Source organism: Nannospalax galili, unplaced genomic scaffold, assembly GCF_000622305.1.
Source record: "Nannospalax galili isolate Female #2095 unplaced genomic scaffold, S.galili_v1.0 scaffold701, whole genome shotgun sequence".
Lineage (NCBI taxonomy): Eukaryota > Metazoa > Chordata > Mammalia > Rodentia > Spalacidae > Nannospalax > Nannospalax galili.
This window is the reverse complement of record NW_008344990.1, coordinates 803519-828013: the sequence shown is the minus strand read 5'-3', so window position 1 is coordinate 828013 and position 24495 is coordinate 803519. Positions and strand designations below refer to the sequence as shown.

The 24495-nt window shown below is 39.1% G+C and overlaps 1 protein-coding gene across 7 annotated transcripts in view; it reads left to right on the top strand.

Annotated features, from left to right (window-relative positions):
- Arhgef9 (Cdc42 guanine nucleotide exchange factor 9) overlaps positions 1 to 24495 on the top strand; it is a 200284-nt gene that overhangs the window by 34015 nt on the left and 141774 nt on the right. Inside the window, exon 1 of one of the 7 annotated variants that reach the window (XM_029567411.1) lies at positions 7822 to 7840. The exons of the other annotated variants lie outside the window; for them this stretch is intronic. Within the exon in view, the coding sequence (XP_029423271.1) occupies positions 7832 to 7840 (9 nt within the window). The 5' untranslated portion in view covers positions 7822 to 7831. Of the gene's footprint in view, positions 1 to 7821; positions 7841 to 24495 lie in introns of those variants that run through there. 7 annotated transcript variants of the gene reach the window in all.

The following is a 24495-nucleotide window of genomic DNA, read 5'->3' as shown; positions in this document are numbered from 1 at the left end:
TGCCACTTGTGTGGGCGGCTGCTCATGTGTGATGTGCAAGTCAGCTAGCATTGTGCTGTCAATTTCTAGGTCTTGTTCAATTTCTTTGGAAGTGATTGTTGAGGGGCTTCGAAATTGTCCTGACTGACCAAGAGCTTATTTAATGGAATCAAGTTGAGCATTTGAACCTTAACGTGTGTTCCAGTTGACTCGGTGTGGGTGAGAAACTGAATATTCCTTTTTCCTCCTTGTTTGGTGTGATGATAGATTGTGTGGTCTGGGAATCTTGCTGACACTGATTTCTTATTAATCACTCTTTTGTCCCTTTGTGAGGACACCTTGGGTAGAATCAAGAAACTCTTTCTTTGAAATGAAAATCTAGTAACCTTTTTAAAAAAAAATTGTTTGCTCTGGAGATGTATTTAAAGTAACCTTGCATCGTCTCTGGGCACTTTATTTGAGACTGTGGTATGGAGTGGGGAAAGGCTCAATGCTGGGTAGCTGCAGACCTAAGTCTTCTCTATTCACTGTCTGTTTGACCTTGGACTTTTTTTTTTTTTACTTCCTCAGTGGAAGGGCTTTGGATTCCCTATAACACTGACATTTCGAAGTCTTTGGACGAGTGACTTTCAAGTTTTTGCATTCTGTGATTTTGGGTGCCAATAAGGTCCTGAAGTCTGAGGGGGATGGAATGGACAAACAGGTGAAAAGGATAATGAATCATTAACCAAAAGGTGATGGGAGGAGGGCTGTATATCTGGTTGCTGTAATCTGTAGAATAAATTTTATCTAAGGGATTTTTAAAATGATGTGATAAAGAAATGGGAACTCCAGCACTGGAATTCATTTGACTTTTTCTTTTACCCTGAAGGGAAAATGAGTCTCTATAAGTTAGTCTTTAATCCAGGTTTATAACTAAGTGATGTTATGAAATGCCTCGCGAACCTTTGACAGAAAGTCTTTGGGAATGTGTGAGTGGAAGGTGGTGCCAGTATGTTTGTGGGTGTGTGTGCATACTTTTCTGTGTGTGTGGGGGGGGTCAGGGGAGGGTAGTGAATACTCCTGAGTGTGGATGGAGAGTGGTTGGGATAGGAATAAGTAGCCACAGCCTTGAGTTCCCCCGTTCTGAATTCCTTTCTTGTGCTAGAGCTGGATGAGGTTACCCATGTTCGTCCTCCAGCTATCACCCCAAACTGCTCAGAATAGACTAGAAAGAATATTTTAAATGAGCCCAGTCATAAGTAATTTAGCTATCAAGACCCATACTTCAAAAATTCACTTATCTTTAGGAAAGGAACGTTGCTTGTCACATGGCAGCCTACCTCAGAGCAGCTGGCAGAGTTGAGGGAACAGAAAACAAGGTGGCAGTATAACTTTAGTTGTGTGAATCTTAACGGCTTGGTTTTCCTTTAGATACGTGAAATCACGAAAAAAAGAGGAAGAAATCAGAAGAAATAAGAAATTCAGGCCAGATAAGTTAAAACTCAATGCAATTTGCCTTATCTTTTTCTTCCCTTTTCTGCCTTTTGTAATAACTTTCCCCTTCTTACTGTCTTCTCTGATACTCTAAGTGCTTGACATGTAAGAAAGAGGACAGGGCTTTTTCTCTCTGATTTGTTCCAACTTTCCTTATAAAGCGCCTCACTCCCCCTCCATCCTCTCTAATCCTCTTGAATAGAGGATATGCTTTTGTTACTAGGAGGGTGCTAAATCCCAGTTCAGGGATTTTAGCTCCCAGCTCCCCACCCAGGAATTAAATAAAGCATTGGCTACTGGTATCCTAGCAACCCATGAATCACTCAGCACTCTCTGAGCTTCAGAACTCACCCTTTAAAAGCCCAAACACTAATGTCTCTCTACAGCAGAGGCTGAAGCCCAGCAAGACTGGGAGAGAAGTTTTTGGGATAGGGACAAAGAACGACAAAACCTTCATTGCCTGAAAATGCCTAGAAAATATGTTCACAGCAGTATGGAGAGAGTAGCCTTGTACTGCCATGTTCTGAGTTCAAGTCCCTCTCTAGTCAATACACTTAAGATTAACTGAGCCATTTCGGTGCTTATCTTTAGTGTAGAAAATCTGTAGGTCTTGAAATAATCTTTTTCACCCCAACTTCTGGCTTCAGCAGTGAGTCAGTGAAGCAGTAGTTTGATGAGAACAAAGTAATTTGTACTTTTCATCCATTAATACAGGCTCCGTCTGTCAGAACCTGCAACATCTGCTTCTGTAGTTTTCTAGAATTTTGTTTGTAACTTAGGGAAGTTTGCCAGCCCAGAGGTAGTAGTGTACAATTCCACACGGGGGCGTTCTTTTTCTATGGTTCAGTAGCTTCTGACTGGGAAATTGAGCAAATTGGCAATTTTGCTTGTTGAGCTGATGAACAGAGCTTGGGGCATGGCTCGAGTGTGTGCGTGCGTGCATGCGTGTGTGTGTGTGTGTGTGTGTGTGTGTGTGTGTGTATGTATGTGTGTAAGCTTCTATACAGCTGAGAGATCCCAATAAGCCTGTGGGTAAAGTGTCATTCTGTGTTGTGGTGAAGCCTACATTTACTGTGATTGACAGTGTACAGGGGGCACACCCTGCTAGTTACAAAGATGCTGCCAAATATGCCCTCTGTAGCTTCTCTGACACCCCAGCCTCTGATCCCTTGGTGTGAAATATTCTTGCTATAGATTGGGATATGGAAATTGAAACTTTGCTTCTGAAATACATCCCAGAAGACCTCAGACAAGACCTTGGGTTACAGCTCTATTAGCTTTTCTGTAAGAAGAGTGAGGGAGGAAGCAAATCTTAGACTGCCTAGCCCTTATTTCCATCTCTGCAACTTATCTAGGCTGTATCCCTGACTTTCCAAGAATCTTTTATTAAAGCTTAGTTCTTCCAATATGTGCCCAGAGTGTCTCCTTCTGTCCCTATGGATCTAGCAATTTAGAATATTTAATTCATTATGCTTTTCCCTGGCACCAAAGTACAAAGTGGAAAATCTAGAAAGGAGAAAAGCCTCCAGCAAAGAAATCTTTAATGCCTATATCAGTAACCCTTTGTAAGTTCATGGTCCTAAAAGTTTACAAAATGCACATCTTTTCTAATTTAAACATCACATCTGAAGTGGGTAGGGTTTGAAGCATTGCTGTTCCTAGATTTACAGTTCAGAAGAGTAACGGTGAGAAAGATTGGTGGGATGGGAGTGGGTCTGCCTTTCTAACAGAGAAGTAGGAGCATCAGGGTTGATCATTTCCAGTTATTGTGAAGCTGAAAGGGGTTAGGAGGGGAGGGAGGTCGTCATTACTGGTGAGTCATTACTGAAGTCGTATTGCTTCTTTGGACTTATATGCTTACCTTTTTAGTTCTTAAAACCTTTCATTTGTGTAGCACCTTTGCACAAAAGTTTTTAGTTCATAAAATATCTTGAACAATCATGAAAGAGTTTCCTTTAGTCAGTCTTATGAAATTATGCCACTATTTGTGATTTTCAAGATAAAAGCCAATGTGAGTTGCTGATACCTCAAACACGGCTTTAGAGGAACTGAAGTTTTCATGCAATTGTCTTTTTTGAAACACATACACTTTTCTATAAATGCACTGCCCAGGCTGTGGATGCCACTCGGTGATTGAGTGCTTGCTTAGCATGTGCCAGGACTTGGATGTCATCCCCAACACCACACCAAAAGGTAGACACTAAGAAAAAAAGTGCTCCCCAAAAACTGATCCTGCTTTTCCACCTGGCATCTAACCATGATCAAGTTTGAAGGGACTTCAATCTCTCTGTGAAATGGTAATGATGCATTGTTCCACTGATTCTCATCCTTCACTGGATACCAGACGACTTGGAAAGTTTTAAAAATCCATATCCAGATTCCCCATTCTGAGAGATTTTGTTTTAATTCGCGTAGGATAGGACTCAGGCAGCTGGTTGTTTATTTATTTTAATTTAAACCTTGTCAAGGTGATTCAAATATGAGCAAACGCTCTGGCTCTGGAACAGACCTCTGAAATTGATCCTTTTGAGCAAGTTTGGTTGTTTTTGTTCTTGTTGCTGTTTTTTTGGGTTTTTTTGTTTTGTTTTTTTTTTTTTTTTTTTGGGTTTTTTTTTTTTTTTTTTTTTTTTTTTTCTTAAACAAAACTTGTTATATGTTGGTTTTGGTTTGTCTATTCTTGTAACTTTTTATGAATTTAATATTTTTCATGCTGGATAAAATGAAATTAGCAGTTATTCTAACTTTGTTCCATTTAAACTATTTTATTCAGTTTACATTTTATTTTAGCCTTTGGGGGTTTGAAGATTTTTTTTCTTCCTGTCAAAGAAATGATTAGTAATCTCTTGTAGTAGTGTGTTCTAGTTTGCTTTCAATTGCTGTGAGAAAACACTCAGACCAATACCGACTTAGGGAGGAAAAGGTTTATTTGGCTTACATCTTCCAGGTCACAGTTCATCAGGCAGCTCAAGGTAGGAACTCAGGGCAGGAACCTGGAGGCAGGAGCTAAAGCATAGGCTAAGGAGGAACGCTGCTTATTGGCTTACTCCCCTGGCCTACACTCAATCTGCTTGCTTATACAATACAGAACAACCTGCCCAGGGGTGACACCGCCCACAGTGGGCTGAGCCCTCCCACATCACTCAAGAATCAAGAAAATACCCCACAGATGTGGCCATAGGCCAATCCAATGGAGGTAGTTACCCAGTTGAGGCTCCTTCTACCTAGGTGTGTCAAGTTGACAACTAAAGCTATCCAGCACATGGTATATCATTTGAAATCTGAGTAAATGTAATGTTGCTGATTCAAAGAAATGTTCAGTATGATGAGATTAATGATATTATTTGACATCTCACTATAGCCTTTATTGGGACTTGGAGCCTGTTAATTTTTCTATATATCTGGTCAACTATTGAAGACTTCAGCTATTTGTTCCATCATCTGTCCTATAAATGTTTTAATGAAGATAATATCACATGAAATTGTGTATGCTTTATGGGCACCAAGGTATGCTAGATTCATAACTATTATCTTCCAAGCCAGTGGTCCCCATAGATAAAGAATATGTTACTTGACATCTTCCTCCTGGTAAGCATTGTTGTAGCTTCCATAGGTCCCTGGTTTCTTTCAGTGTCCACAAAGCAGATAGATGAATCCTAACTGGGTCCAAAATTAAAGTGAAGGTCAGGCCCACAACTGTGGTTTCTTTGTATCACTTTTCCTTTTTGGGAAAGCAGGGCATTGTGGATACAACTTTAAAACAGAATATATTTTGTTCGGAGAGTTCAGTAAACTGAGTGTTTTCTTTTCTTTTGTTTTCCTGCTCAACTGAATGGTTTCTATTAACCCAATGGTTCTTTTACCTGCTGCGCATTGGAATCACCCAGGGAATTAACAAGCCTAACAATTGGTAGAATCTCTGTTTTTGATTTAGTCATGGTGGGGCTCTAACATCAGTATTTTTCTAAGAGCAATCTGAGGCAATGGTAATATTTAGCCAGGGATGAGAATGACTGACTAAGTCTAGTTTATTATATGTGCGAATAAGCAAGCTCTGCAGATGGTTACAATTTTATTTCAAGAATTTTTGAAACCTTGATGAGTTTCAAAGACTTATGCCTACTTTAAGGAGACTCTAACCTAGGCAAAGAGTAGTCTGATATCTATTTGGATTAAAAAATATTTGGTTTTCTGTAGTCACAGGTCATGCTGCATCCACAGATGTAAAGTATTAGAAAAAATGAATTAAAACACATATAAAATGCTGCATAACAACTGTTGCATAGAGTTTACACTGTATTGGGTATTATAAATGATATAGCAGTGATTTAAAGTATCCAGGAAGTGGAACTTCAGGTATATCTCAGTGGTAGATCCTGTGAATTTTCAAATGTATAAGGCCCTGGGGTACAGCCCTAGTACTGGAGTAAAAAGTAATAAAGTACAAAGAAGGATATTCATGGGTTATAATACCGAATTTTATACAAGGCACTTCAAAAAACTCAGATTTTTGTATCTGAAGGGAATCCTGGAACCAGTCCCCAGGAGATATCAAGAGACAACTGTAATCAGTTGTGAGATGGTTTGAATTTTTTCCAGGAAAACGAAACACATTTCTCTATATTTGGTGTAATGATGCAAAGATGCTTCCCATTTCCTTAGTGACCAGAAATAAATTACTTCTGTCTTTTGAAACTAGTTTTCTTCATTGGCAAAATAAAGACAGTTGAATTAGATGGCTTCAAAGATTTTTTTTCCAGCTCTAATAATGTGTGTTCACTTTCTGATTAATATTAATTCTCAAAATGATTATATGAGTATTATCTAAAACCCACAAATGCTTCAGATATTATTTTTAGTAAGTAAGCTTAGGATAACACGGTGATTATAGGGTAATTGATTTTCCTTATGATTTATACTTGGCTAGCTGGGTGTGGTGGCATACACCTTTAATCCCAGAACTCAGGAGGGAGAAGGAGGCTGATCTCTGATTTGCAGGACAGTTTGGTCTACATGGTGAGTTCAAGGCCAGCCTCGGCTACATATTGAGACCCTGTTTCAAAAACCCAAAGAAAGAAATAAAATAATAATCATTATACTTTTCTTAGATTTCTTTTATTACAGGTCAGTTATAGATTGCACTCTTTGAGCAAGTTACTTTCCACTGAAAAGTGAAGGGAGACATTAATGACTAGTAGCAGTGGTGCCCCAGTTTGGGATTCAGCTTGGAGTTTTTTGGTTGTTTTTTGTTTTTTTGTTTGTTTGTTTTTGTTTTGTTTTGTTTTTAAAAGGTAAGAAAACACACTTTTACTGAAAAATAATCACATCCATACGCATAAAGAATTGCACATATGTGATTCACCTTGTTAGAAAAGACATGAATAATGGAGAATTGGTTTTATAAATACAGAACAGTTTCATAGGTATGGGAAAGCCTAGGAGGCAAGGTAATGACGGCCTTGAAAGTCCACAGACACTCCCTAGATTATTTTAAGATGTCATTAATTTGGCTCATAGTTGTACTACTACTAATAAGTTATAAGTATAGTAATATGACTCTGAACAAAGTTGCCTCAGTATTTAATCAATTGCTTCCCCAACACTAAAAGTAGTTTAGGAAAGTGAGGCTTAGAAAGATTAAGCAAGCTTTCTGAAGGTTACAGAGTAAGAAATGTTAGTGCCTGAATTAGAATTTGGCCCTCTTGTTACTACATTTTGGGGTGCTTTCTGTATAGCCGGCATTGTGGTCAGCATTAGGTGTCTACTGGCATATTAGAGTACTCATACAAAGCTTTGAAGAACAAAGGGATCAAAAGGAGAAATCTGGGAAAGCAGAGTGGAGAGGCATATATCTGGGTTTAGCTCTTTCCTGCCATTATCACTCTCCTGTGCTAGTTTCCGGCTTATCACAGACTGAACAGTTGAGCTTCTCCCAATAATGTTGAGAATTTGTAGGAGAGAAGAGGGAAGGTTGTGCATGCATAGCAGAGGACAGTATATAGACGACAAACTTGTAATGGGAAGAAAAGCAGTAGAAAAAATATTGAGTGGAAGGATCATAGCTCATTACTGATCTACTGCCCGATCTTGATCAAAAAGCCTTTACCAACTGGTGAAGTTTCTATGCCACTAAAATGAAGAGTGGTTTTAGAAGAATCATGTTCTCAAGGAAGGAAAAAATTGTATGAGACAGCCAAATAAAGAGCAGGTCTGGTTTAAAAGGGCTTATGGTAGGGATAGAGAACAGATTCTAAAGTTCTAAGTAACCATTTTGCCAAGGCAGACTTTAGTCACTAGTGAAATTGGAATTAGAAGACAAGATTACGGTGACCGGCTCAGCTAAAAGGATTGGGATAACAGACACCCATAGGTGGGCTGCATGTTCAAGGTGAGTCTTTTACTAAAGTGGTTAAGCTTCTAGAAAAATTGATTTGGGGAATAGATTAAAATATCTGCCAGTCTGTAACACACTGTTTCACTCCTTTTCAACACGTGGGAGGACTAAGGCTCAGAAGGGAAAATGTGCTCAAGTTGTAGGAGTCAGGTCTGGGATCCTGACTCCTCAAATCAGATCCTTGCCCATTGTAAACTGTTACCATTTTATAGGGTTCTGGATCTATAGTCTCTAGAGAGCTGAGTTTTTAAACAAATTTTATTGGAGTAAGCTGAGCAGAGAAGAAGAGCATTATGTAACCTCCTGAAGGGGGAGCTGACCTGTCATCAGCCCTTTGGGTGTCAGGCAGTGGGATGGGGGTGGTAGGAACACAGACTCTCCTGTAAGCCACATTAGCTTTCTTGAGGCAAAGGACCTATGGATGCAGCCCTATGTTCAATAGTCTCACCCTCAGGGCCCAGATCAAGCCAGCATAACTCATCCATAGCCAGCTCTGGCAATGGCTCTGGCAGCTGATTTTTCTGCCTGCCTGCCTTCATTAGAGGAAGAGAAGTCATGCACCTTCATGCCTAACTGGCTGCCTCTGAGTGGTGCCTAAAGGCAGTAGCTACTTTTACCTCAACCTCCACCTACTTTATTTCTGCCTTCTCTCTCAGTGAAGTGTCATTAGGCAAGGGGGCTAGACATTGGGTGCCTTGGTATTGGTATAGAGGGGCAGGAGGAGCCAAATGCCTGTAGGAGGGCCTCTGATTTACCTGGCATGGTGGGGGATCTCATAACCAAGGAAAAATGATGGCAGTGCTTTGTGCGTGAGACCTAAAAGTAATGGAGGGGGGTTTATTCACTTCCTTTGGTCCTTGCAACAAGCTGAGGGGCTTGCACATCCAGACTGAACCGCACAGGAGTAGTCAAGAAGATTTACTAGACCATGCATGCACTCTACTCAGATTTAGGAACTGGGCCTAGTAAATACTTGATCCTTGACTTTCCTTCTTAAACACTGGGTTACATTTTTCAATGGAATTTATACTTCGTCTCACTTGAATTTCCCATGGCCCTCTGAAGTAGGTATGGTAGGGATTATCTCCCTTTCATAGATAAAAAAAATGAAGCTCAAAGACTCATTGTTGTATACTTGCTTTCAACTTGATCTGGATCCAAGCTCTGGATGTTGCAGTTCCATTTAAAATCATTTCAGAGAATTCTATCTTCTACAGAAGGGATACCAAAGCTTTCTTAAGCCTAATACTTTTGTTGTAAATGCTGGGGAACTAGACACAGAAAGGAAAAGGACTTGCCTAGGGAAACAATACATTTATAGAACATTGCCTGATAAGGATGTGAGTTCCTGAACGTATGCAATGTACTAGCTACTCTAGCTGTCTTCTTTACAGGGGTGATTTTGGAAATCTGCATGGTCTGATAGAAACTAGGTGTCTGTGGTTCAGGCAAGTCAATCTCTCTGACTTGGTTTTCTTTTCTGCTAATTAAGGTTGATAATCTCAGAGCTACCTGGGGCAGAAATTTGTGAGTGACTGCCAGAGTGGAGGGGATCTGATACCCAGTACACCTTGCATACAAATGCTGAGGGCATTCTAATGTGAAGTCTGGAACTGAGCAAAACCCTTTGTGTTATCTAAATTCTCTCCATCAGAGTACAGTGGATTTTGCTGTCATTTTACTGTCCTCTATTGGAAGGAAAGGGGCTCTTATCATCCATCCTATACTTTAGGTACATGGTATAAAACTGGGATTTTTTTAAAGTAAGAAGCTTTCTTTTACTTATCCCCAGCTCCATTCTCCAACACACATGTTGTTATGAATAGCGAGCTGGTTTTCACTCTTGCTATCTCCTGCAAAGCTGAAAGCGAGCTTGGAAGACAGCCCAAATTAATTGTGTTTTTATTTAGCACCTTCTCAAGTCCCTCAAGCCAGCACCACCTAAGCACTCTGCAGTTAAAAATCAGTTATTGGCCTCCAGGTCCTTGGGTAGGATTTGTGAGGATTATTACTGAGTTTTCTTAATATTATTAAGAGTTGTTTTGAAATCATAGGCTTTTGACCAATGACCTTCATTGCACAAATGGATACTCTTCATCTTTATCTACATCATTTTGTTTGGAAATGTTTCACTGCTTTGGGAGCAGGTCAAAAAGATAAAAACAGCTGGGAGTTGTGATGTATACTTGTAATTCCAGTACTCTGGATGATGAGGCAGGTGAATGGTGACTTCTTCAGAAACATTGGGAGACCCTGCCTCAAATAAAAATAAAACAATAATTAATAGATAGGAATTGTTGTGTAGTTCTCTATTGCTTTCAATTATTCATGTCACTGATGCTGCTTTAAAAAATACTGGTGTGCAAAAAATCAATCAATCAATCAATCAATCAATCAATCAATCAATCAATCAAACTAAGGCCAGGCGTGGTGGCACATGCTTTTAATCACAGCACCTGGGAGGCAGAGGCAGACAGATCTCTCCGAGATCAAACCTAGCTAGGTCTACATAGCGGGTTCCAGGATACCTGAGGCTACAGAAGACCCAGTCTCAGTAAACAAAACTAAACAAAAGCAAACATAAACAAAAATATTGGTGTGTCAGCAGAGCATACAATGTAGAAATAGCTATTACCAGTCCCCTAATACCAATGAACTTTGAACAAATAGTTTGTCTCAAACAACCTCTGTCCTTTACTTCTATCTAGATCTTTTTCTTTTTGAAATAAAAATGTTAGTCATGACAGCAGGGAGAACTAGATGGAAAATGACTCTAGATAGATTTGGTCTTGTAACATTGACTCATCAGTTAGCATTTCAGTTATATCTACTAGGTGTATGATAAGTCCATCTGGATATATATTGTCTAGGAATGAATGAGAAACCTTGCCAAGTACAGAAGTGTGGTCCTAAATTTGGCCCTTTGTACTCTGATTAGAATAGATGTTTCTCTACAGATTTAGCTACATTTGTTCTTAAGGAGTGAACCTTGTGCTTCAAAGCTGGCTCATTATACCAGGCATGGTGGCTCACATCTCCAGTATAAGCACTAAGGAGGTTGAGTCAAGAAGATTGCCATGAATTCAAGTTCAGCCTGAGTTACATGAGTTTCAGGACAGCGTGGTCTAGAGTGTGAGATCCTATCTCACAAAACAAAACAACAAAACAAAGCGAAATGTTGGCCCATTACCCTTAAAAGTTCCCATAGTGATTCCAAAGGATGAGGTACAATGATTGAAACAAACTATATGTCTTTTTCCTTGGGCTTTAGAGATGAGTATGTTTTTGAAGCTACATTTGTCCTTTTAGTTCAGTCTACTCAGGCCCCTGGGAAAATGAATGCAGAATTCATTTATACCTGTCAATTTGATAGGTATAGGTTCCAGAAGGTTGCTTTTGTCTAGAGGGGTTTTAGCTTGAATATGACATCTGTAACATCTGCAAGTACTATTTTGCACTTATCTGCATACTGACACTTTGTGGCCAGAAGAAACAAAATTAACCCATGGGACTTAAGCTGAAAAATCACTAAAAGAGAGTGCACAAGAAGTCATACATTAAGCCTACTTTCCCCTCCTACCACTGAGGAAATTGAGGCATGAACAGAAGCAAGCAACTGTCTTAACATTTGGAATTGACGTTTGATCCTTGTGTTGTATCTATTCAGCACTTGGCTGCTTGTCTCGTAGTTGTGAAGCTTTTTAGATAAGCTGTAGTTGCTAAGCCTCTTTGGAAAAGTGCCTGTGGTCACCAAATTTATGAAGTTACAGAGATAAAACTTGAACCTTGATTCTTTCTCCTGTTTATGCAGATTGATGCAAGTATCTTGAAGGAAAGCTGTTAAAAACAAATTGCTTGGAAGGAAAATTTGGTTCAGCTTTGTTACCAATCCATGTTCTTTATCATAGCAATACATACATGTACATTCTTGTGACATGATACAGGCAGCACATTCGGGTATAGAACCTATTTGTGAATATAGGGGCATACTTTCATGTTCACATAAAGCAGAAATAATTAACTATGGGGCACACTAACACTTGATATTCTTAACACAAGCAAGGTATTCACAGGGTCACATCTACAGTATACTTGTGCACATCTGCACGTTTGAACATTTATGGATTCATATAAGGCACAAATATTTACCCATATACAAATGGACACACTGAGATGCATGCTCAGATAAGCTCTTACCTGCCAGGGTGCACACTTGTATTCCTGAAAGACATTTTTAAGGACATACTTGCAAAAACAATATTCCAATGATGAGACACATGTGAACACATCCATAAGACATGCAGAATGCATCCTAATCCTTTTGGCAGCCAGGTGCACCTCTCTTATAAGTAGGTATGGCAGGGGTCTGGCTTTACCTAATGGGTCTCCATTAGTTTGCTCTGACTTTCCTTCACTTATCCTTGAAATCAGGTTCAAGAGGGCAGGGAAATAAATAGTAAAATAGAACTAAAGATGGCATGTCTTCGCAGGCTCCAAAAGAAAAACAAGGACCGGATCTGAGTCCTCAGATACGAATTAATAGACAAATAGAAGAACAGAGAAAGCAAATTGGCAGTGATCAACACAGAAAGCTGAAGTCTGCTCCTTCGTCCCCTACCTACTTATAAAACATTACAGAGTGATGTGATTGTGAAGCAGTGGCCTAGAAAACCCAAAGTAGATTAGTATTAAAGTTCATTTTTCTAAAGGCTGAAATAACATCTTGGGCTAGGATAAGTATATCTAAATTGTGGGTGGAAAGCTTTGAGGGGAAGTTATAAGAGGAAAAAAGAGAACCCATTGGGGAATGGTGCAACTTCTGCATTAATGGTGGGCTGAGAGACCAGCCACAGCCTTAATGATCACAAGTCAGCTCCTAGGCACAGCAGCTTAAGACATTTGTCCCCATTAATGATGGTCTGCTATTTTTAGAGTTCCTCAAGCTAGAAACCAGATCATAGTGTCTTTGGGAAGCCTTTGTGGTTTTTGATACCAATGCCTGGAGCTGGAAGCAGGTGATCCTAAAATGAACAAAAGGTGAGAATTAGTGTGATGGATAACCGATGTGTACTACCTTAAGACGCAGCATCAGAACCCCAGTTGCACTGATGTTGACTCTGACAGCTTCATGACCATTTATCAGCTTTGGACTTGAAGAAACAGGAGGTTCAGTTTGTAAAAATGGGGCAAAGGCTCTGGGGCCCAGTCATCCCCAACATTGTCTCTGCTTGCCCACCAGAAGTATGCTGATTGACCCTTCCTCCTTCCCATACCAGTTCATGTCCCAGTAGACTCTTGCATGTTGGAAGCTGTGTTAAGCATTTGTGAAAGAGAATTGTGATCCCTGGTTAAGTCTCTTCTGGGCCATCCCTGGAGGCACTTTCTTCCACTTCGGTCACATTCTCCTCACTTTTTGTGTACACAAGTCGTGTGTAGTTAATGTGTTTCAATCGGATAGACTAGAAGAACTCTGAGGAAATACATTTGATGGTCTTGATCTTCAGAGGGTTTTGTCAACTCTTGAGGGATAACATTGTGGAAATCCAGAATAAAAGATGAGATAATTCCTAGAGACCATCTGAGCTGATTCTTACTTACCTGGGTTTAATGTGGATGCTAAAACTCAGCTGGGTTTTTCCTCCTTTAGTGTGCCTCAGAGGCACTTCCTTTCCTTTCTTTGTATACCAAGGACTCTTGAGAGAAGCTGGCTTTCATACCTTGCTTATTTCTACAATTCTGAGCACAGGAAAGGGGAGGATATTCATATTGAGGCAGAGTGTGGAGAAGGTTACCGAAAAATCAAGAGGTCAGATCTTGGGTGCTACTCATGGGGAAGGCTTTTGTGTCTCTTCATATGACTTGCTACTAATGTATTACTTCTATATTTTCAAATTGATTAGTTGATGGAGCCTAACCCAAACTGTTGTTATTTTCACTTATGTTGGTAAAATTGCAATAGTCAGTGGTTGCTAGGGAACTGGAGGACCAAAGGGGAGAGGTGCTTTCTTCAAGTCTGAGAATTCAGAGAGTGTTATTTGTCACAGCCCAACCAAGAAACAGCCAAGCAGTTTCTCTAGTAGTTCAGTGGCAGAGTGCTTGCCTAACATGCATGAAGCCCTAGGTTCAATTTCCAGTTAGCGAAAAGAAAAAAAATATATTGCAATTTATCCTTACTCTTCTTGTCTCAGAACTGCTGGTATCCAATGAGAACTTGAAAATGAGGCAGTTTAGAAAGTATAATACACTTAACAAATAGGAGAAGTACTGCTTAATTTTTCAGTGAACTTATTTTGAATAACACAAGCCCAATGGCCTGAACTGGGTTGGGTAAAGGAGGCAGTGTTCGTTTGGTAATAGAAGCCAAAGGCCATCTCTGCTATGGGGTTATATTCTTAGTGGGTTTAGTTCATGCATGGCAAATATTAAAAATAGTTGTTTTTGTCTTGGGACTCTTATTCCAACATACCCATCTCCTAATTCCCTTGTTTCCACACACTATGTCTCCTCTGAAGACCTGCTTAAAATAACAAGGCATTCCCAGCATGGTGGCACACGCCTTTAGTCCAAGCACTCAGGAAACAGAGGCAGGTGAATTTCTGTAATGTAGAGGCCAGCCAGATCTGTGCATCCCATTCCAGGGCACCAGGGCTCTGTCGTGAGACCTTATCTCCACAAAGGAAAACAAAACCAAAAGAGCAAGGAAACAGAGTAGGGCAAAGACGATGCCATTTTTTTCTATGAAGACAGCTTGTCTTAGTTATTTTTCTGTTGCTGTGACGTACAGTAGAAATGGTTTGTTTTGGCTCACATTTAAAGAGTGTATTCCATTATGGTCAGTAAATCAAGGTGGCAGCTGGTCACATCCCATGTGAGTAGCTGCTACAATCAGGTAGCAGATAGTAATAAATTCTTGTGCTCTGTTAGCACTCTCCTTTTTACGTAGACAAGGACCTTAGTTTCTTGAAAGGTCCTACATACATTTAGGGTAGATATTTTCACCTCAATTGACCTAATCAAGACGCCCTCCCATACATGTGCAGAGGCTAACCCAATGTAAATAATCCCTCATTGGTGTACCAGGAGGCTTGTCTCCTAGGTGATTCCAGGTTCTGTCATGTTCACAATCAACACTAATCACCACAGCAGCCCAATTTAGCAGGCAAGATTGTGCAAATTTCTACATTTGCTTTTCTGGTAGCAGTTGCATTTTATATTGAATTTTAAATAGAGATTTCTAAGAAAAGACTTCTGATTGTGAGGGAGATTCTGGAAGTGTCTTTATTCAGCCTTCATTCTGAGATGTTCTTACCTCTTAATCCATAGAAGAATCAAATCAGTGCGAGAGCCTGAGGGGAGGACTAAGCAAGGGTTGGCTATAGTAGTAAAAGGATAATGTCTATAGAACTGTGAGAGGAAGCAATATTAGAAATGTCCAAAACAACAGTCTCCAAAGCGAGGCTCCAGAAGCAAGTATAAATTTTACAAATTCTTAATATTATTTGCTTAATCTTGTTTTTAAAATTTATATTTTTGTGGAAGGTTTATAAAGTGCATATTGTGTTAAGGATTATTAAGATATTGGGATAAGTATTTTCCTGGTTTATGATTTTTTAAAATTTTATTTTTTTTTCATTGTAAAGTTTTTACATAAAATTTATACTTATTTGTCCCCCTCCCTCCCTCCTCTCTCAGTGTTCCTGTTCTTTTCTTTCTGATCCCCTTTCTGCCCCCAATGGTCCTTCTTCTGCATTCATGCCTCATTCATTCTATTATTTCCTCTCTTTTTTTACCTTCTTCTTAATATTCCCTTCAAATCTCTTCCCCATTCTCCTTGTTTTTTTCTAAATAAATGTTGTTGTGCATGTTTGAGGTTTACAACCTGATGTTATGTGAGATATATATATATGTATATATATATATATGTATATATATATATATATATGAGAGAGAGAGAGAGAGAGAAAAGGTAATGAAACACTAGCATGTATTATTGCACATAGTTAACAATTGTAATTAAAGGGGCATTTGACTATTTATTGTGTTTTTAGCAATAGAAGTATACTGTACAAAAACTAATGACAGCCATTATTCTGAAAGATGTGGGCTTAGTTTCTAATGTTATTTCTGCTGTTCACTGGATTGACACCTTAGGAAACTTTCCTTTTAACTACTTCCTTTTTATTTTATTTCAATTTTTAATTTATTTTAATTTTTGACAGTTTCATACATGAACATTTTATTTCCATCACTCCACCTAGCCCTCTTCACTTCCAGCTCCTCCCATGTCTCCCCTATTCCCTCTCAACTTCATGACTTCTCCTTATTTGTTATTGTTACATAAATACACACACACACACACAAATAAAACATACTGATTTCATTTAGTGGTGCTCATATTTACATGTGTTTATAGTTGATTACATGGGATTGGATAACCTATCAGGATCTTGTCCCTGAATTAAACTGATTCTCACTCCCTCAGCAACTGTTGATTCATCTAGAGGTGGGACCTTATGAAATACCCCCCATTCACATTGGCATGTCAACTGGTGTTGTAATTATGCAGGTCTTGTTTAGGCAACCATACTATTGCAGCTTGCCTATCATGTCTAGAATACACAATCTAGCAGCAGGTGTCCTTGTCCTCTGGCTCTCATAATCTTTTTTTCCCTGTCTTTAGGTATAGCGGTTGTGTTGTATATGTTTCAATGTGGTAAGGCACCTTACAGCTTCTTATTCTTTGCATTTTGACAAAGAGACCCCCTAAAACAATAAAGGCTGTTGTTATAGACCTTTGTTATCTCCAAGAACTTGAAGGTGAGATCCTATTGCTGAAGATAACACACACTTTGTACACAGGACTTGGAGAAGTTGGGCTGGAACTGACCTGGAAGCCTCCTCCTCAAGGACTAGCTCTTATAGTATTAGATGGTGCTATGCAAGCTGCCAAGGGAAAAAACAATTTGTGGTTCTACCCAGCTGTAAGGTTTATGAGCCTCAATGTGGGTCTTGGTAGGATTTCTTTTTATATTTTATTTTGTTTTTTTAAATAAATAATTCATTGAGAATTTCATACACACATATAAGGTGCTTTGATCAAATCCATGCCAACTCCCTCCCCTCCAACTCCTCCCATATCTCCCCATCACTTTTTTTCTGAAAACTTCATGTACTCTTTCTTCTTTTTTATAGGTCTTTTCTCTACTCAACATTTCTCCCTCTGAAGAGGTAACCCTAAACTCTTTTAAGGATTAGATAAAAGTTCCCAAATATTTTTTGACATTTTTTGGCCTTTGGAATGGAGTAGGTTAATAAGAGGCCCAAGGACATTGTGAGTTTTAGTCAAGAAACTGGCTACTTTTATTTGGGGTCTTTTTACCCTAACTGCATGGCCAATTCCTACCTCCTATTCTTATCACACTGTCCTCTGAAGAGGTTACCCAAATTGCCAATGGGGAATTGGGACGCAGACCGCTCTGGCTTCTTCCATCCTGAATAAGGATGCAGAGTGAGACAATTGGAGTACCCCTTCAGTGGGTCTATCTACAACACTCCCAAATTGCATAACTCTTATCTCAAGAGGAAAAGAAAGTCTTTGAATTGTGAATAGGAGATGTGAAGGAGAAGTAAAGGCAAGAGTTAGCATTACAAGTTCTAGACAGGGAGCTAGAAAAAAGTCAGGGCAATTTTCAAATGTTCATATGAGACTCTATTGGAATTTCTTGACATCATCCCTCTATTGGGTTCCTCCTCATTTTTCTTTTGTCTTCCAAAGCTGGACTCTAGAGTGATGGATTTAGGATTTGTTTTCAGACATTTTGATAGGTGTTGGAGTGGTTAGAATCAGTGTCAGTTCCCCCTCAAAGGCTTCTAGATAGGGGAAGAAAACAAATTGATCCATCATTTTATTTCTATTCGTGTAATTGTGTCACTTTTGTCTTAAAAGTAACCAACAATTGTCTAATTGGACTTAAGGTCCCCTCAATAGGAGGGAATCCATGCCTGGTGCTGTAAATATAGCCAAATATCCATGGATGGGCGTGGTCATAGAGTCCAGAATAGAACCTAGTGCTTCCACTTTCCTAAACCAGTGAAAATTATTGATATATTCTAAATACTTCTCTTTATGTTCACAGATAAGTATATCTTTCATCACTCATTAAAGAAGTTTCTTTTTCAGTAAATGTAAACTATTATGAAGTTCTGCAACTAGTTAAATTACAAGAAAATTTTCTTATTAGAGCCTTCATTTATTATCTCTTAAAGAGAGGGCTGCATTGGTTCTGATAGCTCTTAACACTTTCCAGTAATCACTTGTATGAGGACCCACTGTTTTTCAGACTCTTGAGCCCCAGACAATTCAAGAAGAGCAAGTTCAAGTCCTGCAAACTTACTAGAACCTTTATCAGTGGCTCTCTTCCCTTCTCAAGCTCGAGGCCCTTCACCTAGTCCAGACTAGCAGATGCTGCTTTATATAGGTTTAACTGACCTATTTGAAGTTCTTTAGTTATAAGTGCAGCCGTTTTTTCTTACAGACACAGACTTGGTGCTATCTCTTTAGGGCCCTGAGGGTGAGTATGATTTTTCTTTTCTTCTATTCTCTTAAAGTCTAGGTTGAGATAGTGTATATCTCTATACATCTTTAACAAGATCAGAGAGGAAGCTTGGCCAGCCAGCTTGAGTTGCTCTAGGCCTGAGGCCTGACTCAGGCATTGCTCACTAAATGCTCCTGCCTTCCATTTGCCATTTACTGAATGTCTGCTCAGAACCGAGAAACATGGTGCATTTCTGAGCATGAAAGACTGTTGACAGGGATTAGATGCTTGGCTTTAATTGTATTTTTTTTCTCTCATGAGTCTATAGGCAAAGAGAAATCAATGAACCACTGAAAACTATCTTCCACTTTCTGATGAACTGTTTGCATGTAGATTCCTCTTCAGGTTGTAATTGCCCCTCCCCAGGAGACAAATTCTCTTGGAAATGAATGCCAATATCAGGAGCTTTTGTAAGCCTTTTTCTTGGGTGATCATTCATATTCAGTAGACTTGAACATGATATAAGTGGATTAAAATGTTTTCCCTCTCTATTCTCCAGATATAAGAGCACATTTTAGTGCTCTTGCATAAATGATCTTCTTGTTCTTGCTACCTTAGCCAGATGGCCATGTTTGGACATTAGTTCCATTAGTTCTTGTTCCAACCTGTCTCCTCCCCTTTTCCTCTCCCCACCTACAACCCTCTCTTCCCTGTAAGATTTTAACAAGACATCTGTCAAATGGATGAAAAATGACTTCTCTTTGCATTGCCCACCCACCCTCTGCCTGTGGTGTTGATGAGTATAGAGCTATGCATGTGGGAGGCACAGAGGACAAATTCTTCATGTTGTTGTAGGCCCTTCCTCCTACCCTTCTGGAAACCTATGGGTTTCCTATCCAGGAAACTCCAAGACTGAACTTCAAATCATAGTCTGGGAAAAAAAAGGAGATTCCAAGGACTATTCCCTTGTAATACAAGGGAAAAAAAATGTAAGAAGATGCCCGTGATATTCCAAGACAGGTGTTGGTCACCTCAATTACTTGGGGCTGTGTGAACACCTCTCACTTGAATTTAATAACAAACAGATTGAAGCTGGTCTCAACCAGGTTTTAATGTCCTAGAGATAAGAAAAAGTAACAGCTGTGGTTGTTTTCTATAGTTTTCATAGTCAATCTTTCTTACCTGGCATCTCTGTTTTTTTTTTTTTTCTTGATGACCATGCGATACCCTATAACAAAGTCAAGCTTGCCCTAGAATTCAACTACCTTCAAATATATCTTGTAGGCCACCTGGATACATACTATATAAACAGATTCTTTGGCTACACAGACTGTTCTACAAAGTTGGGGAGATGCTGATCTCAGACTGATCTGCCTGAGAGCTTGCCTAGTTATAGGACTCAGTTACTCAGAGAAGTTTAAAAAATGGTTAATAGTAATGCTGTTTGTTGTAAATTAAGCAGATGTTTTAAATATATCATTTACAAGAGTATATTGATGTTATTTGGAAAATCACACTCTGATTGGCAACTTTAACATCCCCAAATTGATATTTTCTTCTTATCCCAAGTACAAATTACCAAAAGACACAGAGGGAGAGATGTTATCAATGATTAAGGATTAAGGAGCATGGAGTTAAGATAACATAGAAGAGAGAACTTGACTCAAGTGTCTCTACCCTTACCACTGGCCAAATGTGTGGCTGAATCATAGGCATGGAAGTAGGATGGAATCCGCCTATAAGATTCAGTTTTGTAACCTAGACAGAGATTGTAGCTCGATAGTAGAGCAAGTTGCCTAGCATATATAAGACCTTAGTTTTTATCCTCAGCACCACATGGAAAAAAAGAAAGAAATGTGTTACCTAGTTAGAGACATGGGTTGGATTTAGAAATGGTACTAAATTATGAGGAGCTTTAAGAGACTGTTGGGGAGTTGTCTTGGGCACCAGCAAGGAAAATTGGGAAATGCATCATCAAGGAGTAGCTTTAAGAAGTGAAAGACATGTGGAAGGTGGAAAGCCAGTGAGGAGACAGGTTGAGGTGATGAGGGCCAGGTCTAAACAGAGATAATGGAAGTGAAATGAAAGGGTCCTATCTCAGAGGGAAATATGTAGAAGAGAGAAGTAAGTCCAGTAGAATTTTCTAAAGTAGGAAAACTTAATAAGGAAGGGTATATAGCAACATTTACATTTCATTGCTGACAATAGCAGGCATTTGGAATGATGGAACTGGAGACATATAGGAACTAATACCACAAGAACAATGTTTTCTCTGGGGACCTAAGTAGAGAACAAAAGGCAAAGATCTCTATTGACTTTTGATAGGCACCTAAGGGCTAAAGTGAAAAATTCCTCAGTTTTCCTAGCCAATCTTGGAAAATACTGACAGTAGCCTTGCTTTAATATATGGTTAGCCAGTACCTGCATGGGTCTCATGTTCCTCAGCAAAGGACAATAAAAACATACTATTAAGCCCAAAAAGAAATACACTAGAATAATGAAATCTTTGTCCTTTGTTCTTTGCAGAACTAAAGTAAGTATTCACCTCAATAGAATGCTAAAAGTGAAAGGGAATTGAGCTCTCATATGTGGGTTCAGAATTTCATTAGAATGATTTAAAAGAAAACAAAGCAAATTGAGAGCTAAGTAGATGGCTCTGTTGACAAAGTACTTGCTATGTAAACACAGGAACTGAGTTGGGATGCTAGCACCTATGTAAGAATCTGGGCTCTGTGGCATATGCCTGTAATCCCAGTGCTAGAACAGTGGCAAAGGGAGTAATTCTGAGGCTTGCTGGTAAGGCAGTCTAGCTAAATTTGTGAGCTGCACATTTAGTGAGAGACCCTCTGCCAAAAAATAAGATGGGTGGGGTTGAAGAGATGTCTCAACTTTGAAAAGAATGTACTGGTCTTAAAGAGGACCAAGTTCAGTTCCCAGCACCCGCATTGGGCTACTCACAATTGCCTCCAGCTTTAGGCAATCTAACACCCTCTTCTTGCTTTCTCAGACACATGCATGCATACACACACACACACACACACACACACACGCACGCACATACACACACACACTCAGAAACCAAAAAACATACATTTTTTTAAATGTGGTGGAAAAAGATTTATGAAGGCACCTGACATCTCTTTCTGTCCCCTACATACATGTGCATGTGTACCTGCACACAGACACACACACACACACACACACACACATCTTTCAGTGAATTACTGGCAAATATTTTTCCAGTACCTATTTGCGACCTTTGTGTATACACCATGGTATTTCTTAGCTGCAACAACTTGGGTTATAGTTTGTTAGAAAATGGGGATCATTATCCTTCAACACATTTGGAAAAATAACAAGAGTTTATTTATAAGGCTGTATTAAAAAGACATTTTGTCTATTTGGGGTGAACATAAAATCCCAGATTGCTTTGGATATCCTCAAAGTGATCCAGGAAATGGAATTTTGCTCTCGTTAATGTGTAACTATTGAGCAAAGGGCCCATCTTAGGAAAAAGGTAGAGGAAGCTTCATAGAGAGCTAACTTCTTTCCCTCATGTCCCTCCTGATTGTTTACGGAAGGCAGAAGCTGTTCAGTTACCTTCATTGCAATTGGAACATTTGTTATCCTGTACACCACATAGTGGTTCATTTTCTTAAAGCAATCTCCCTTCTGCTTCTTGACGTTCAAACTTTAATATCTAACAATCTGACCAGGTTAACTAAATATCTATTTTCCAGCTAGAGTGCAACAACAAGAGTAACACTTGAACACTGAGGGAGGGCTATGATCCTAGGGGTTTTCCCCCCATATTGTCATAAACTGCCATTCTGCATGTGTTTTTACATAACCGCAAATAACCTTATCAGACATTCACTAACCACTGATGGAAGCATTTTAGATAGGTGATTGCAGAGGTAGAGAGGCTATCCTTGATGGTGACATGGGAATTTCTGGGGAAAATGGGGAATCAAGAGATGAGAGTATAGTACTTAGACAAAGAAAGTCCACTAGGACTGTTGTTCCTCCCTGAATAAGCAGTGTGAGCATCATATATGCACATGTTTCCAATTAAGATTCTTAAGTCCCAGTTCATATCCATCAAATCAAGATAAACCTCTCCTCATCCTCATATATTCATATCCCAAAGCATCTTTAATGTAGGCCTTGGAAGTACTATGTGCACCACTCATTGATAAATCTGAGTAAGAACCAGTATATATTTGGTGCCACATCTAAAAATGCCCTGAGAATAGGAATTTATTTAGTTAGACATCACAAGATTGTTATTCTATGACACACATATATTTTTGTACCTTGTTAGAGTAACTAAGCACCATTTTATGGCTCTGTGTTGATGTTTCAAGATGAACAGTGGAGGCAGTTGGGAATTAGGATTTTTGATGGACAATGTGACATAAACCAGATTGAGACTATAAACTGCAGTCCATGGTCTAGCCACTCCCAAATGACCTTTATTTGGCTTTTTAAGAGTAATGATCTGCTGATGCCTTTATTTAAGTTGGTGTGTCTGACTGTTCTATTTCCAGTCTCCCTTTGATGCTATTTTTCAAGGTTTCTGGCCTTTTCTCATAACACTTTCTTCTGAGACAAACTTCCTTGGTGTCTACATTTTTTCCAGCTCCAAGACTCTCTCTCTCTCTCTCTCTCCCTCTCTCTCTTCTCCTCCTCTTTCCTTTCAAAGCTATCATTGTCACCTTTTATCTTTTATGTTTTAATACCCATACTTAGTGTTTGATACCCTCATCTCAAAATGAATGTTGACCTCCTTTTCTGAAAACTAAATGGAAGACTGTTCACACATGACTCAAGTCCATCATTTGTTTAATTTTATTCTTTAGCCTCAGATATTCTTCCATTCCCTTCTATACCTATTACAGTCTTATCCATTAAATTGTACATCACTGCCCCATGAAACCTCTCCTAGAGCCTAATAGCTATGTATAATGCTTCCTACTCATGAAGTCTTGTAAAGTAGGCCATTCTTAATATCCCAACACACTAGGTACTGTACATTCTGTGTGTTAGCCCATCTTCTCTATAATCATGCCTATTAAGCAGATATCCCATTTCACAAATTAAGAAACTAAAGTCCAACACTGAGTAGATGGGAATTCTTGTTGTTTTATATTTTTCAATATATGTTATTTTTTGTGCATTTCATACAATACATTTTAATAATATTTAGACCTTCTTTTGTATATGCACTCCTCCATATCTTCCTCACCAGATGTCATCCATTCTGTGATATATATATTAAGACCTATTGAGTCAAGTTTGTGTCCCCAGAAGTGCCTCAGTGTGAGTTCATCCACTGGAGCGTGGTCAGCCTATCTAGCATCACTCCCTTAGAGCAGACCAACTTTCCAGAAATTCTTGGTTTGGGCTTTTGTAAAATTGTGCTCCTCAGTATTCTGACTACATTCTGACTGCTCTGTTTTGGTTTGTCCCTTTGACTCTTCTATTTTTCTCTTCATATTGTCACTGTTGGTCTCTAAAGTAGCAAAGTGTAGAATCAAAGGTAGAATTTCATGTTTATTGAAGGGCCCTTTGATCTTCAGGTTGGAGTAATCATAGTGAACAGATCCCTGCACATAACAGATCACTGAAGGAATGTTGAATGGGAAATAAATGAGCAAAGTACATATATATGTGAAAAACTTGTAGCAAATTAAAATATAATTCTGTACAGAAAAGGAAAACATGTAACCAATTTGCAGCCCAAATTTAGTTTACATTTATTAAAACACTTAGTAAATTGGAGAACAGCATCCTTTTACTATTTCTGATATTTACGGTGGAAGAGCACAGGAGCTACATATAAGTACCAGGTCCTCTGGATCCATCATATTCATCAGTATTTTACAGCTTGCACAGCAAGTAGGAGTGTAGAACCCGACAGCATACCTTATAAGTTAAAAGCAGAGTCTCCAGAGATGGACTGTGTCTGCATTTGAATTTTGTTTTCACAGATGGTATCCTGAGCAGGGGATGGGTAATCAATGCCAACAAACTCTCTTGATACTTGATCAAAAGCTGGGGATGTAGTTTAAACTGTAAACCCTCACAATCCTCTCAGATTTGGGCTATCTG